This window comes from Grammomys surdaster, unplaced genomic scaffold (genome assembly GCF_004785775.1).
Source record: "Grammomys surdaster isolate TR1022 unplaced genomic scaffold, NIH_TR_1.0 607, whole genome shotgun sequence".
Classification (NCBI taxonomy): Eukaryota; Metazoa; Chordata; class Mammalia; order Rodentia; family Muridae; genus Grammomys; species Grammomys surdaster.
The window spans coordinates 35,234-51,936 of NW_021605026.1; the positions used below are offsets into that span (position 1 = coordinate 35,234).

At 40.1% G+C, this 16,703-nt stretch overlaps 1 protein-coding gene across 1 annotated transcript in view; it reads left to right on the forward strand.

Annotated features, from left to right (window-relative positions):
* The window catches only part of LOC114633398 (zinc finger protein 709-like), a 26,808-nt gene that overhangs the window by 8,847 nt on the left and 1,258 nt on the right, over positions 1–16,703 (forward strand). The window contains exons 2-4 of the mRNA XM_028781985.1: positions 15,250–15,376; positions 15,583–15,643; positions 16,173–16,586. Of these exons, the coding sequence (XP_028637818.1) occupies positions 15,250–15,376; positions 15,583–15,643; positions 16,173–16,586 (602 nt within the window). The remainder of the gene's footprint in view (positions 1–15,249; positions 15,377–15,582; positions 15,644–16,172; positions 16,587–16,703) is intronic.

Sequence of the window (16,703 nt, forward strand, 5' to 3'; positions counted from 1 at the left end):
CCCGTCCTCCCTCTCTCTCTCTCTCTCTCTCTCTCTCTCTCTCTCTCTCTCTCTCTCTCCCTGGCGTCTGTGTTGGTACGTGTGTGTAATGGCTTTGAGGGTAACCTAAATCTTGTTAGATCTTTCAGGATGACATTGTAGTTCTAATAGTCCTGCTTATATCTGTCAATTACTGAGATTGTAGCCATGTAATATCACACCCATTTTATCTAGTGTTAGGAACTGACCAATGTTTCCTGCATGCTAGACAACAGCATTCTACCAAATGAGGGATATACTCAGCCACTGAAACATTTTATCTACATGTACTTTAGACATCAGATATGATTTCCCCACACCATCAATTCTCTTAACACAATTCACTTGTTCCACAACCTGTAACAAGTTGTATCCACAAAGACAAGAGTTCAGACCTAGAAGAGCCCTCACACTGTCTGTTGTATATCCATACTCCTTGCTGAGTAACCAGCTGTAAATCAACAGTGGGTTTTGGTGACCTCATAGTGTGTATCTTTTAGCACAGGTTATGTAGCAGTGGTGTGGCCTACCTTAGCTAGCAATTCATTTTACTTACACTTAAAAGTAACTAGTGGTTGTATAGGACAAGAGATATCAATATTTCCACAAATATTTCCTTTTCACACATTTTTCAGGTTCCAGACTTTATTGTGCTCTCACACCCCCTTAATGCCTGTATTTGTCCTAGTTACTCAACTCTACAAATTCAGGCTAAGTTTAGTCCTTGTGGATTCTTTATCCCACATCAATAGTATATTAGTAAGATGTGACTTAATCATTTTATCCAGCATTGGGCTTTACTTTTGATGCTGTCCAACTCTCAGTCAATTCTGTAGCATTGTAGTTTTCCAAACACAAATCTAATCAATGAAAACTCTTCATTTGTTCCCATATTATCCTAAGGAAGATGGGCAGTGATAATGTCATAACTTGGTAGGAAGCCAACTATGAATGCTTTGCTTCCTGTTGTCATCCTGGCAGTGTGATAAAAAGAGTTCTGTTTTGGTCAGTGGTTACACATAGTTTTGTTGGATTTTTTGAGGGGGTGCTTTTTGTTTTTCATTTTGTTTTCTATTTTCTTTTTTACAAATTCTGAACTAGTGCCTTCAAGATGTACATGAAGATACATGCTACAGCACAGTATGAAGACCCTAGGAGAAGTTGAAGGAGTGGCTTTTCTCCTGTGTCTAGACCTCAGGTGCTGACTTGGGTGCATGTGCCTTTCCACACTCAGTGAACTGATTCCTCTCATACGTAGCACCTTCTCATTCACCTTTTCAGTGTATTGGCCCTAGCTGCTCTATTTTCATGTTGGGGTAGAGGGTGCTACATTCTCATTCTGGAGCCACGTACTTGGCCAGCATCTGTCCACTGAGATTTAAAGAGTAATTTATTTTGAAGCAGCATCTGGCTAAGTTCTCCAAATATTGTGTCAACACACTCTGTAGTCATACCGGGCCTTAAACTAGTAATGCTCCTGCCTCATCCTTCTATGTGGTAGGATTCCAGACTTGAACCACCACGCTCAGCTCTAAATTCATATATGAAATTAGCAATATGAGTCTGTCTTCTTTTAAGAAGTAATTTAGATAAAAGTGTTTCAATTATGGTTTTTTAAAATGTACTTTTGATACCGTTAATATTTTCTTATTCTCTATTATGTGGATTTTATCTCGAATCTCTACTAGTCTTGCTTTTATAAGTCCTGTCTTTCTGTGCATAGATTCTTTTGTTTCATTTTCAGATGTGTTTATTTTTAGCTTTGAGATGATCCTTTTGATGACAAGGCCTATGACAGGCTTTCTCACATGCCCTGATAAAAATACCAATGGAATATTACAAACTGGAAAGGAAGAACTCAAAATATCACTACTTGCAGATGATATGATGATATACTTAAGTGAAAATTCCACTAGAGAACTCCTGAACCTGATAATTTCAGCAAAGTGACTGGATATAAAATTAACTCAAACAAATCAGTAGCCTTCCTCTTTAAGGAAAAACAGCCTGAGAAAGAAATTAGGGAAACAACACCCTTCTTAATAGTTATAAATAATATAAAATACCTTGGTGTGAATCTAACTAAGTAAGTGAAAGATCTGTATGACAAGAACTTCAAGTCTCTGAAGAAAGAAATTGAAGAAGATATCAGATGATTGAAAGATCTCCCATGCTCGTGGATTAGCAGGATTAATATAGTAAAAATGGCCATCTTGCCGAAAGCAATCTACAGATTAACTGCAATCCCCATCAAAATTCCAACTTCAGTTATTCATAGAGTTAGAGCAATTTGCAAATTCATTTGGAATAACAAAAAACCCAGGTTATCAAAAACTGTTATCAACAATAAAAGAACTTCTGGGGGAATCACCATCCCTGACCTCAAGCTGTATTACAGAGGAATAGTGATTTAAAAAAAAAACAAAACTGTATGGTATTGGTACAGAGGAAGGAAGATCAATAGAATAGAATTGAAGACCCAGAAGTGAACCCGCACACCTATGGTCACTTGATCTTTGACAAAGGAGCTAAAACCGTACAGTGGAAAAAGGACAGCATTTTCAACAAACGGTGCTGGTTCAGCTGGAGGTCAGCATGTAGAAGAATGAAAATCGATCCATTCTTAGCTCCTTGTACAAAGCTCAAGTCCAAGTGGATAAAAGACCTTCGCATAAAACCAGATACAGTGAAACTAATAGAAGAGAAAGTAGAGAAAAGCCTAAAATACTTGGGCACAGGGAAAAGTTCCTGAACAGAACACCAATGGCTTATGCTCTAAGATCAAGAATTGACAAATGGGACCTCATAAAATTGCAAAGCTTCTGTAAAAGCAAAGGACACTGTCAATAGGACAAAACGGCAACCAACAGACTGGGAAAAGACCTTCACCAATTGTACATCCAATAGAGGGCTAATATCCAATATATACAAAGAACTCAAGAAGTTAGTCTCCAGAGAATCAAATAACTCTATTAAAAATGGGGTACAGAGCTAAACAAAATACATTTTCAAATGTGGAATATTGAATATCCGAGAAGCACCTAAAGAAATGTCATCAAAACAACCTGAGATTCTACCTCACACCAGTCAGAATGGCTAAGATCAAAAACTTAGGTGACAGCAGATTCTGGTGAAGATGTGGAGAAAGAGGAAAACTCCTCCACTGTTGGTGGAATTGTAAGCTGGTACAAGCACTCTGGAAATCAATCTGGCAGTTCATCAGAAAATTGGACATAGTATTACCTGAGTACTCAGCTATACCACTCCTGGGCATATACACAAAAGATTCTCCAACATATAACAAGGACACATGCTCCACTATGTTCATAACTGCCTTCCTTATATGTAATAGCCAGAAGCTGGAAACAACCCAGGTGTCCTTCAACATAAGAATGAATACAAAAAATGTGTTACATTTACACAATGGAGTACTACTCAGCTATTTAAAACAATGAATTCATGAAATTCTTAGGGAAATGGATGGAACTAGAAAATATCATCCTGAGTGAGGTAACCCAGTCACAAAAGAACACACATGGTATGCACTCACTGATAATTGGATATTTGCCCAAAAGCTCGGGATACTCAACATACAAGTCACAGACCACATGTAGCTCAAGAAGAAGGAAGACCAAAGTATAGGTGCTCTAGTCCTTCTTAGAATGGGGAACAAAATACTCATGGGAGCAAATATGGAGGCAACGTGTGGAGCAGAGACTGAAGGAAAGGCCATCCAGAGACTGCCCCACCTGGGGATCCATCCCATAGATAATCACCAAACCCAGACACTATTGTGGATCCCAAGAAGTGTATGCTGACAGGAGCCTGATATCACTGTCTCCTGAGAGGCTGTGCCAGAGCCTGACAAATACAGAGGTTGGATGCTTGCAGCCAACCATTGAACTGAGAATGGGCTCCCCAATGAAGTAGTTAGAGAAAGGACTGAAGGAGCTGATGGGGTTTGCAACCTCATAGGAAGAACAAGAATATCAACCAACCCCCCTCCCCCCCAGAGCTCCCAGGAACTAAGCCACCAACTAAAAGTAAACATGGAGGGACCCATGGCTCCAGATGCATATGTAGCAGAGGATGGCCTTGTTGGGCATCAGTGGGAGGAGAGGCCCTTGGTCCTGTGAAGGCTAGATGCCCCATGTAGGGGAATGTGAGAGTGGGGAGGTGGGAGTGGGTCAGTGGGTGGGTCACCCTCATAGAAGCAAGGGGAGGCAGATAAGATAGTGGGTTTGGGGGGGTGGGGGACTGGGAAAGGGGATTACATTTGAAATGTAAAAAAAGAAAACATCCAATAAAAATATATATGAAAAGAAAATTACAATGGCTTATACTGCTGCAATAAATTTTACCAGTCTCTATGGACCGTGTTTATGATTAGAAGTATTTCTTAGATATGAATTTTTTTAAGGCTCAAACCTAACTGGGATAGAATCTAAAGTCCTAGTCTTATAAAAGGTATCAAATGATTGCAAATTGTTAATAATAATTAAGAAATGGAAGTTGGTTGTTAATCACCTTAAAAATGATCATATCTTTTAGCATGTTCAGAAATATAGTTGAAGTCATGCTAAGAAATGATGCAACTTATTTCAAGATTAAGCTTTATTCAACCTATTTTATGTTTGCAAGGTAAAGTTTAGAGCAGAAAACTGAAAACAGACAATGGTTGTCAAACTCAGATATGCTTGGTAGTAAGTATCCCTCAATCCTGTCAGAGACCTGCTGAATATGGCATTTAAGATGTTTAAACTTATGACAGTCAGAGACTCCCAAATTCTAGCACTGACCACCCCGTACAGTCTCCAACAAGACAATTGTCACAACAATGGACTCCATCTGGATTGTGGTATGCTAACCACTGGGAAAGTCTGTCCCAATGCTTCACCTGCTACTAGGGTTAGGATAGGGTTAGGCTGTTTATGGCTAAACAGGACACCCAGAGATTTAGTTGTCCTATGTTTCCTAAGACAAAGTGAGGTCAGTGTCCCACATATTCCTCTTCCACTGAAAAAGCCTCTCATCTTCTGGACCTCATAGCCAAAGACTTCCTCTATCTGTGATACCATGGAGACCAAAGGTCTCCGGGACAACTGTCTAGGTAGTGGACTGTGAACTAGTCTCTGTCATTTTAATTGGTATACATAGGCAATTTGGATTTTACTTCCTGCTATAATTTATCCTTTTCAGATCTCTATTGGCATCAGTGGCTAGGCTGTCAGATTGACAACAGAAAACCAGCGTCTTCCTTCAAAGCTGTAGCCACCTTATTAGTCCCTTTCATAAGTAAAAATCAAGCCTTGCTCTTCCTAGATCTACTGGGTCTCTTTTTATGAGGTAGATTGCAGTACAGATTAATGATAATATATTTAAGACTTTTATCTTTTATAAACTAAAAATTTCATGTAGGTTTCAGGGAGTCAAGGGATTCATAAGACTTGGATCCACCTCTCACGTGTAAAATGGATTCCACACAGGATTATCAGTCAATAGCCTGTTTCCTCACCTGTTTATTCCTGAGGGTGGGATCTGTTCCCCTTTCAGTGGTCTTGGAGTGATGGCTGGAATTTAAGACTTTCAGATTTCAACTAGTTAAAATAGTTGAATCAAACTTGAAACCTTAGTAGCCTTGAGTATCTCTTCAACAAATATAGCTTCTGACTGGCACCATCCATAACAGCATGCTTAAGCACACCCACACTGCCTTCATTGCTTCCACCAGACCTGATCCAAGGGTTCCCAGGTTCCCAAAGGAAACTGAGTAGCTAGGGAAACAAAGACGCATACCATGTACTCAGAGAAAAGATGCATGCTTAGGCCCAACTTTAGACTGGATCGGGAAGGTTGTTCTAAGGAAGCCTATCATGCACCCAGAGAAGTTGCCTCCCAAAGAATTAGTAAATATTTTTCTTTTGTCTGTCTCTTTCTGTGTTTCTCTTGTGTTCTCTCTTTCCTTCTTTCTCTCTGCTTTCATTAGTATCTTTCTTTTAGAGTGCTTGTGTACTTGGGTTATATTCCTGCCATGGTTTTGTATGTTTGAATCGTTGGTCCCCAATTTGTCGAACTAACTGTAAAGTTAAGAGGTATACCCTTGGGAGACTAGGTTTGTCTCATTGGTTTGCGTACCGCACTGAAGGTGAGATTTGATGTTTTGGAAGACAAGTGCAACTCAAGTATTTCTTTCTGCTTGCCTGACTCTGTATTAACACTCAGCCCTATGCCTGTTTACCAAAATGTTTTCTTTCAAGATGACACTGGAGTAACCCTATGTCACTATAATCAATCCCAGAAGTATTCCATTTTAAGAGACGCCTTGGTCATAGTGCCCCTTCACAGCAGTAGAACAACCACTAAGGTATGATGTTTGTGTAATATTTCGACATTATCTCTCCATTCTGGACTTGTCCTGTGAAATCAAGAAAGGCTAAATGAAAGAATAATGGAAAAGTTTCTAGACAGAGCAGCCTGTGGCACAGGTATTACTCATGACTCATCCAGGTCCATAGAGGAAAAGAGCAACAACGGGGACAGAAATTGATGAATCCTGTGTGATTTGAAAAGAAAAATGTACTGCACTTTCCATGAGAGCATTTAACTATGGAAGGAACAGGCAAGGTGATTTCTAGTTCTCGAATGCAGCTTCATACAGAATCCACTGGTATTTTTTTTTCCACTGAGGCAGGGTCCATGCAGAGCTAGAACTCCTCATGGTGGTATTATCTATGTACTGCTTTTCCTTGAAAGAAGAAAGACACTAATTTTAAGGTTCATGTATTCTTCATTTGTGTGTTCAGCACTGTTGCAGCCACATGTCTGGTAGAGCTGGTAGAGTCTGATCCCCAGTGAGGAGATTGGGAGAGCATGAATCCTTAGTAAAGAATCCTGGGTTGTGTTTTCAGACCACAAGATGTTGAGATACCCAAGCTTTGAGACACCTTCCATGCATGGAAGGAGTGGAAATAGGCAAAGAGAGAGGTATATGAGATGTTTCACAGAGAAAGAGCCATCTACACCCTTTGGAAATGAATTCCAGTGTGTCATACACAGCTGCAAGATTTGTTTGTTGCCATGGTCCTTTTTTCTCCTTGTAGTAAAGGGAATGTATATTTTGTGCCTTTACGAGTTGGGAAGATAGAATAATTTTACAAGATGTCAAAGTCAAGAGATTGCCTTGAGTATTAGAAATACCTGAATATTTGAAAGTATTGTGACTGTGACATAATATGGAGATCCTGACACGTACAAAGAGACATGCCACCAGAGAGGCAGGATGGACCATCATCAGCAAAACTGTATCAAAATTACTAACTTCAGAAATGGATTGAAAAGATGAACATGGCGGTGTCCATCCTTAACCGCAGACCTCAGGAGGTAGAAGCTGGTGAGCCTCTGTGACTTCAAGGTCAACCTGATCTATGCAGTGCTTTTGAGACCCGGTCTCAAAGAAACATAAGCAAACAAACAAACAAACAAGCAAAAAGACAGAACACATCTAGGGGATAACTCACATTTCCTCCAAAGAGAGTTAAACGTTCACTTCAGAAATGTACTTGTCTATCAGAAAACTGGAGTGATCCTGTATAAATTGTAAGGCTAATATTTGTATGGAAAATGTATTTTTAATAAGTTATTGACAGATCAAAGAGTTCTAAAAAGAATCGTAAAGTAAACGACAATCCTTAGAAAATAATCTATCAACAGCACTAACAAAAAAAGTAGGCTATATAAAGGCGACATTGCCATGAAGATCATTCGATTCTTTTACAGAAAATCCGGGTCGGTCTGCAGCCCTCACTTGGAGGCCCCCAGCTCTTCCTAACACCAGGGAACAGAATCCAGCGTCCTCTCCTACTTCAGTGTACGTTAGGCGTCCTCAGGGCTTACATCACAGATACAACAGGCAAAAGACTCATGCATATGTTTTAAATGTATTTAAAAACATAGAAGAATAGAGAGAATGTTATACACAATAATCCCACCATTCGGGAGATCAGTATTAATGCCGTGCGTGCATGCCATTCTGGTATCAAAACTTACATACGCTGCAAAATCCAAACATCGAGATGGGGGTGAAGCTCAGCAAAATAACGAATACTGGACATGTGGAGAAACATAACTTCATAAGGCAAAAACATGAATGTCAGATTATCAGATAAGAAAAATGGCTTTCCAAAGAACAGCAATTGATTCTGTTTTACCATCTATCCTTTAGGGGTGGAGTCTGCAATGGTGTGAACTGTGTGGCTGCATGAGAGCGGTGTTGCTCAGTTTCAGCCACAAAAAGAAGAAAAGTGTGACAAGGGTATAACTACTCAAAGCCTCTTCTCAGAGACTAACCTCTAGTCTAAAGGATTCTCATGCTAACAGTACCCTAAACACCACAGTGAAGACCATAACCAGAGAGAAGTACTTAACTGTATCATCACACCTGGGAGATTTGTCATCCAAACCACCACATTCTCACACACTTCATGATAGGCTCACACTCAGCTCATAACGCAAAATGCATTTATCCTAATAACAGGACTCATGCTGTTCAGTGTGGACAGAAAGTGACAGGCATGGCTCTCCCTTTCTGTTTCCTACTGAAATGATTGCTTTGAGAATCTGTGATATGAAATTAATCACACAAAATTCTGTAACTGTTTTTTCAATGGAGTGCATGCTTACAGTTCAGTCAGTGTCACCATTTCTTTTTGTAATTAATTATTTTATTTACATTTCTAATGTCCCCTCTCCTGGTCCCCACTCCTAGGTATCTTCACCCTGTCCCCCATCCCTTTCGCCTCTGAGAGAGTGTTTGCCCACGCCGGTCATCCCTCTTCCCTGGAGCATCAAGTATCTACAGAATTAGGCACATCCTCTCCCACTGAGGACAGACAAGGCAGTCCTCTGCTACATATGTGCCCTATGCGGGGCCAAGGACCAGCCTGTGTATACTCTTTGGTGGCTTAGTCTCCGAGAGCTCCCAGGGGTTTGGGTTAGTTGACACTGTTGGTCTTCCTATGGGGTTGGCATCTCCTTCAGTCCTTCCCCTAACTTTTCTATAGGAGTCCCTGACCTCAGTCGTAACGCTTGGCTTTAAGTATCTGCATCTGTCTCAGTCAGCTCCTGGGTAGAGGCTCTCAGAGGACAGCCATGCCAGTCTCCTGTCTTCAGGAACAGCATGGCAGGGCTGGAGAGATGGCTCAGTGGTTAAGAGCACTGACTGTTCTTCCAGACGTTCTGAGTTCAATTCCCAGCAACCACATGGTGGCTCACAACCATCTGTAATAGGATCTGACTCCCTCTTCTGGTGTGTCTGAAGACAGCTGTAGTGTACTCATATGCATAAAATAAATAAATAAATCTTAGGAGGAGGAGGAGGAGGAGGAGGAGGTGGAGGAGAAGGAGGAGGAGAAATCATCAGTAATAGTGTCAGGATTTGGTGCCCTCGCATGGGATGTATCCCAAGTTGAGTAGGATACAGCCTTTCTTTCAGTCTCTGTTCCATTTTTGTCCTTGCATTCCTTTAGACAGGATCAATTCTGGGTCAAAAATGTAAAGATGGATTGATTACCCCATCCCTCCACTGGGGGCCCCTCTATCTACTAAAGGATATCTCTTCAGTTTCATCTCCCCAATTTTGTCTATTTTGGCTAAAGTCACCCACATTGAGTTCTGGGCACCTCTCATATTCCCAGGTCTCTGGGACTTTCCAGAGGTTCCCCCATCCCCAGCCTCCTGCAGTCACATATTTCTATTCATTCTATTGGCCCGCTGGGCTTCTGTCCTGCCTCTCCCTATACCTCATCCTGACCCTCTTTTCTCCTCACCCTTCCCCACCCAGGTCCCTTCCTCACTCTGCCTCCCGAGATTATTTTGTTCTGCCTTCTAAGTGAGATTAAAGCATCTTCACTTGGGCCTTCCTTCTTGTTAAACTTATTATGTTCTGTGGGTTGTATCATGGATATTCTGTACTTTTCCGACTAATATCCACTTATCAGTGAGTACATACCATGCATGTCTATTTGGGTCCTCACTCAGGATGATATTTTCTAGTTCCATCTATTTGCCTCCAAAATTTATGATGTCCTCCTTTTTAATAGCTGAATACTATTCCATTGTGTAAATTAACCACATTTTCTGTATTGATGCTTCGGTTGAGCAACATCTAAGTTGCTTCCAGTTTCTGGCTATTATGAATAAGGCTATATGACCGTAATGGAACATGTGCCCTTGTGCTATGGTGGAGCATCTTTTGGGTATATGACCAGGAGCTAGGACTTCAGGTAGGATTATTTCCAATTTTCTGAGGAACCACCAGATTGATTTCCAGAGTGGTTGCACCATCTCGCAATCCCACCAACAATGGAGGAGTGTTCTCCTTTCTCCACATCCTCAACAGCATGTACTGTCACTTGAGTTTTTGATCTTAGCCATTCTGATTGGTGTATGGTGGAATCTTAGTGTTGTTTTGATTTTCAATTCCCTCATGACTAAAGATGTTGAATATTTCTTTTGGTACTTCTCAGCCATTTGAGATTGCTGTGTTGAGCATTCTGTTTAGCTCTGTACCCCATTTTTTAGTTGGGTTATTTGGGTTTTTGGAGACTAACTTCTTGAGTTCTTTATATATTTTGGATATTATCCCTCTGTGTGATTCAGGGTTAATGAAGATCTTTTCCAAGTCTGTAGGTTGCTGTTCTGTCCTATTGACAGTGTCCTTTGCCTTACAGAAGCTTTTCAATTTCATGAGGTTGCATTGATCAATTGTTTGTCTTAGAGCCTAAGCCATTGGTGTTCTGATCAGGAAATTTTCCCCTGTGCCATTGTGTTTGAGGCTGTTTCTCTTCTACTAGATTCAGCATTATCTGGTTTTATGTTGAGGATCGTGATCCACTTTAGCTTAAGCTTTGTGCAAGGTGATAAATATGGATCAATTTGCATTATTCTACATGTAGACTGCCAGGAAGACCTGGTGGAATCATTTGTTGAAGATGTTTTCTGTTTTCCACTGTATGGTTTTGTCTTCTTTGTCAAAGATCGAATAGCCATAGGTGTGTGGATCGTCAGCTCTGTCCCATGGACTGACCTGGGTGTCTCTGTAACAACACAATGCTTTTTGGTTTGCGTTTTTTTTTTTTTTTAAATGCTGTTGTTCTCTAGTACAGCTTGAACTCAGGGATGATGATTTCCCCCAGAGTTCTTTTATTGTTGAGAAGTTTTTTTCATGATCCTTTTTTTTTCTTTATCTAATGAAGTTGAGAATTGTTTCCATGGCTGTGAGTTCTGTTGGAATTTTGATGGGGATTGCATTGAATCTGTAGATTGGTTTTGGTAAGATAGACGTTTTCACTATATTAATCCTATTAGTCCTACCTATGCATGAGCATGGGGGATTGTTCCATCTAGGACTTCAATTTCTTTCTTCAAGGACTCGAAGTTCTTGTCATACAAGTCTTTTCTTTGCTTGGTTAAGTTATACCAAAATATTTTATATTATTTGTGGCTATTGTGAAGGCTGTTGTTTCCCTAATTTCTTTCTCAGCCCGTTTATATAAAGGACGGCTACTGATTTGTTTATGTTAATTGTATATCCACCCATTTTGCTAAAGTTATCAGTTGTAGGTGTTCTCTGGTAGAATTTTGGCCGTTTTTTTATTTATAGTATTATATCATCCACAAATAGTAACAACTTCTTCCTTTCCAATTTGTACCCCTGATCTCTTATTGTTGTCTAATTGCTCTAAGCTAGAACTTCAAGTTCTATATTGAATTAATGGGGAAGACTTGCCTTGTGTCTGATTTTAGTGGGATTGCTTCAAGTTTCTATCCATTTAATTTGATGTTGGTTGTTGGTTTGCTGTATATTGCGTTTATCATATTTAAGTATGTGCCATGAATTCCTGATCTCTCTAAGACTTTTTTTTTATTTTGTCAAAGTTTTTTTTTAGCATCTAATGAGATTATCTTGTGATTTTTTTTTCCTTTGAGTTTGTTTAGATAGTGGATTACATTGATGGATTTTTATATATTGAACCATCTCTGCATCCATCGATGAATGCTACTTGATCCTGGTGAATGATGTTGATGGGTTCTTGGATTTGGGCTGCAAGAATTTTATTGAGTATTTTTACATTGATATTCATAAGTGAAATTGGTCTGAAGTTCTCTTTCTTTTTTGGGTCTTTGTATGGTTTAAGTATCAGAGTTACTGTGGCTTCATAGAGTGAACTAAATAGTATTCCTTATGTTTCTATTTTGTGGAATAGTTTGAGTGTTGGTATCAGCTCTTCTTTGAAGGTCTGGTAGAATTCCGCACTAAAACCATCAGGCCCTGGCTTTTTTTTTTTTCTTAATTGGGAGGTTTTTAATGACTGTTTCTGTTTCCTTAGGTGTTATGGGAGTGCGTACAGTTTACCTGATCTTGATTTAACTTTGGTAAATGGAACCTGTCTAGAAAAATTATCCATTTTGTCTAGATTTTCCAGTTTTGTCAAGTATAGGCTTTTGTAATAAGATCTGATGATTTATTGAATTTCCTCAGTTTCTGTTGTTTTATCTCCTTTTTCATTTCTGATTTTGTTAATTTGGATTCTGTTGCGTGTATTTTTAATAAACCACACTACTGCCTTTGCCTGGAAGCTGTGAACTAGGAACTGCTCTGGTCCCTCCCAGTTCCCTTTTGTTCCCCCTGGCTTAGCTTCACCAATGCACCAACACCGACCCAGCTTCTCTCTCTACCTACCTTCGCTCTGTGGATGAAATACTCTCAGACAGCTTTATTACTTTGGAATTTGCCTGCTAGCACAATTGCTGGGCTCAAATACCTCCTGCCTGGAAATATATGCCCTTAATAATTTATTATCTCTGTCTGTCCTTCTGCCCTAAGTTTAATGGATCGTATCAGCTATCCCCCTCCGACCTCCTTGGCCATCCACTAGTGGCAGAGGCCGCTGGTTCTAGCTTCCCCTGGATCTTACGTGGTCGCCATATGCTGCTCGTTCCAAAGCCTGGCCAAAAAGCGCCCTCTCTTTCCCTGCGTCTCCTTTTCCTCCTGGGACACGAAAGTCCCACCTGTCCCTTCCGTCCAGCAATTGGTTCCTGGCCTTTATTGACCAAATTAAGAACCAGTTAGGGAACCAGACCTTAGTATCAGCACTTCACCCTACAGGATACTGTCTCTGTGCTTTTCCTTAATTTGGCTAAGGTTTTCTCTATCTTGTTGATTTTCTCAAAGAACCAGCTCTTCGTTTTGTTGATACTTTGTATTGTTCATTTTATTTCTAATTGGTTGATTTCTACCTTGAGTTTGACTGTTTCCTGCCATCCACCTTCTTACTTCATTCTGTTCTAGAGCTTTCAGATGTGCTGTTAAATTGTTAGTATAGGATCTCTCCAGTTTCTTTATGAAGGCACTTAGTGCTGTTAATTTTCCTCTTAACACTGCTTTCATTGTATTCCATCAGTTTGGTTGGGTATGTTGTGCCTTCATTTTCATTGAATCCTACTAAGTCTTTAATTTCTTTTTTTATTTTTTCTCTCACCAAGTTATCATTGACTTAGGGAGCTGTTCAGTTTCCATGAGTATGTAGGCTTTCTGTTGTTTTTGTTGTTATTGAAATCTACCCTTAGTCTGTGGTGATCTGTTAGAATGCATGGGATTATTTTAGTCTTCCTGTATCTGTTGAGGCTTGTTTTGGAGAAGGTTCCATGAGGTGATGAGAAGAAGGTATATTCTTTTGTTTGGGGGTGAAATGCTCTGTTGAAGATATTTTCTGGCCTTTGAACTGAAATCTTCACCCATTTCTCTTTCTGTTATTCTTAGGTTTGGTGTTTTCATTGTGTCCAAAGTTTTGTGGATGTTTGCATTTTCTTTGACAGATGTATCAGTATCTTCTATGGTATCTTCTATGCCGGAAATTCTCTCTTCAGTCTCTTGTATTCAGTTAGTGATGTTTGCATCTGTAGTTCTTTTTCTTAGGTTTTCTATCTCCAGGGTTGCTTTCATTTGTGTTTTCTTTATTTTTTTTATATTTTCATTTTTAGGTCTCAGACCATTTTGTTCAATTCCTTCACCTGTTTGATTGTATTTTTCCTGTATTTCTTTTAAGGGATTCATTTTCTCTTTAAGGGCTTCTACCTGTTTGCCTGTGTTTTCCTGCATTTCTTTCACATACCTTTAAAGGCCTCTATCATCTTCATGAAATGTGACAGAATCTTGCTCTTCAAGTATGTTAGGATATTCAGGGCCTGCTGTGGTGAGAGAACCGTGTTGTTGATAGTTGCATATTTTACTGGCTCCTGTTGCTAATGTTCTTGTGCTTGCCTTTTGCCATCTGTTTATCTCTGGTGTTAACTGGCCTGGGTTTCTCAGGTTGTGACAGGCCTCCTTGGAGGCAGGTAGAGCTGTGTGACCTGGGTTATACCCGGCCTCCTGGGAAGCACACAGTAGTGTCTCAGGTTAGGGCAGGGCTCCTGTGTCTCTGGTTAGAGCAGGCCTCCTGTGTCCCTGTGTCCTTGTGTCCCTAGTTATGACAGACATCCTGGGAGACAGGTGGGCTGTTTTCCTAGTTATTTATATCCTCCTTAAAGGCCTCTATCATCTTCATGAGATGGGATTTTAGGTCAGAATCTTGCTCTTCAGGTATGTTAGGGTCTCCAGGGCTTGCTGTTGTAGGAGAACTGAGTTCTGATGGCGCCACATTACATTGTCTTCTGTTGATTTTGGTCTTGTGCTTGTCTTTCACCATCTGGTTATCTCTAGTATTAACTGGCCTGGTTGTCTAGGATTGGAGCAGGCCTCCTTAGAGGCAGGTAGAGCTATGTGACCTGGGTTAGAGCAGGCGGTGCTGTGTCTGGTTAGAATGGGCCTCCTGTGTCCCTGGTTAGAGCTGTCCTCCTGTGTCGCTTGTTAGGGCAGACTTCCTGGAAGGCAAGCTGTCAGGTAAGGGGAGGGGCCAGGCATGCCAGTCTACCATGGGTGCTGGTTCAGACCAGAAAGGCAATGGGACTCAAGCAGAGCAGGATAGATCCCATGCACACTGGAATCAGTGGGTTTCACCTTTGTCCTTGGTTAGGGCAGATCTCCTGGGAGACAGACAGGCTGTGGGGTCCAGTGTTGCAAGCATACCTTTCCCAGAACCACCATTTCTATTATGTGTTTGTGTGTATGTTTATAAATATATTTCATATATGTACGTTTATGTGCTGTATACACATATATGTGGTGTGCTTTAGGATCCAGTGACTTTCATGGATGTGCATGTGAACTTCACGCAGGAAGAGTGGGCTTTGCTGGATCCTTCCCAGAAGAGTCTCTACAAAGATGTAATGCTGGAAACCTACTGGAACCTTACTTGTATAGGTAATAACATGAAATTTCCTTCACTTCAAAATTTAGGGAAACAAGCCTTTTTTAGAGATGAGTGCTCTTCTGTAACTTTGATTGTGAAAAAAATTAAGAATTTGGTGAATAAATTAGGCATTGTTCCAAGGTTCAGTGAAGACAATGATTTAAATTTTGCGTAATTTCCAACAAAATCTCATACATTTTCTGGCACTGTATTTTAGGCTATGAATGGGAAGACCACAATAGTGAAGAATGTTGTCAAAGTTCTAGAAGACATGGAAGGTAATTTTTATGTGGAAGCTGATACATAGTGTACCTCTGAGGAAATTTATAATGTACTCTGAAGTTTTGATGAAGAAAAAAATAATTTAACTAGCACAGCTTTGTAAGGCTTTTTAAATTCTTGCACATCGTACAGTTCAATCTTAGGTAGCTAATCAGTAGCCCTTTAAGAAACAAGAGAAGAAACCAAAACCTTAAAAGATGTCACAGTTTTAATCATAGCCTCATAAGAACCCTTTTGTATAACTGTCCGTCTACTTAATTTTACTCCATTGAAATATCATTAAGGATATACACATTGATTAGGGTATTAGTGTATGTCCAAGACCTGAATTATAGTAAAGGTAGTGTTACTCATGCTTGTAGTGACTTACTGAAGTTTAGTTAGACCAGCAGTTTATAGAGTTAAGAAGGTTGTTGTGGTGGAGAAACTGGAATCCCTATGCCATGTGTCTCTGAGGAACAGAGCATTAATTAAACTATATGAATGCACATGAACATCTTTTATTTGTTATTCTTCTTTTAATAGGTATTTCACCTGCTCTCGATATAGGCCATGTATAACAAAGGGCCTTGGGAAGAAGCGGTGCACCTCTCTCTTTCCCAGAACAATTAGAAGATACGTAGTCAACCCCACTATGAGAAGACGTGGTGAATGTGGTACAAGTTTGCAAGTAAATGGTTTTCCAGCTTCAATAGGAATACATCAAAATGTTCCCATTAGAGGAAAGCCTTGTGAGTACAAGGAATGTGGGAAATATTCCGTCTGTCCTGATTTACTTTGCATATGTAGAGTGATTCACACTATAGGAAAATGTTATGAATACAATCAGTGTGGTAAAGATCTCAGTTCTTCGATTTCTCTTCAAAAATGTAAAATAGCTCATCTAGGAAAAGGAGGTGATGGATGTGAGTCAAGTAATAAAAGCTTTCCCCATCACAGGTGTCTTAACACACCGAGCACAGCCTACAGTGAAGAAAGCTTTCCCCATCACAGGCATCTTAACATACAGAGCACAGCCTCCAGTGAAGAAAGCTTTCCCCATCACAGGCATCTTAA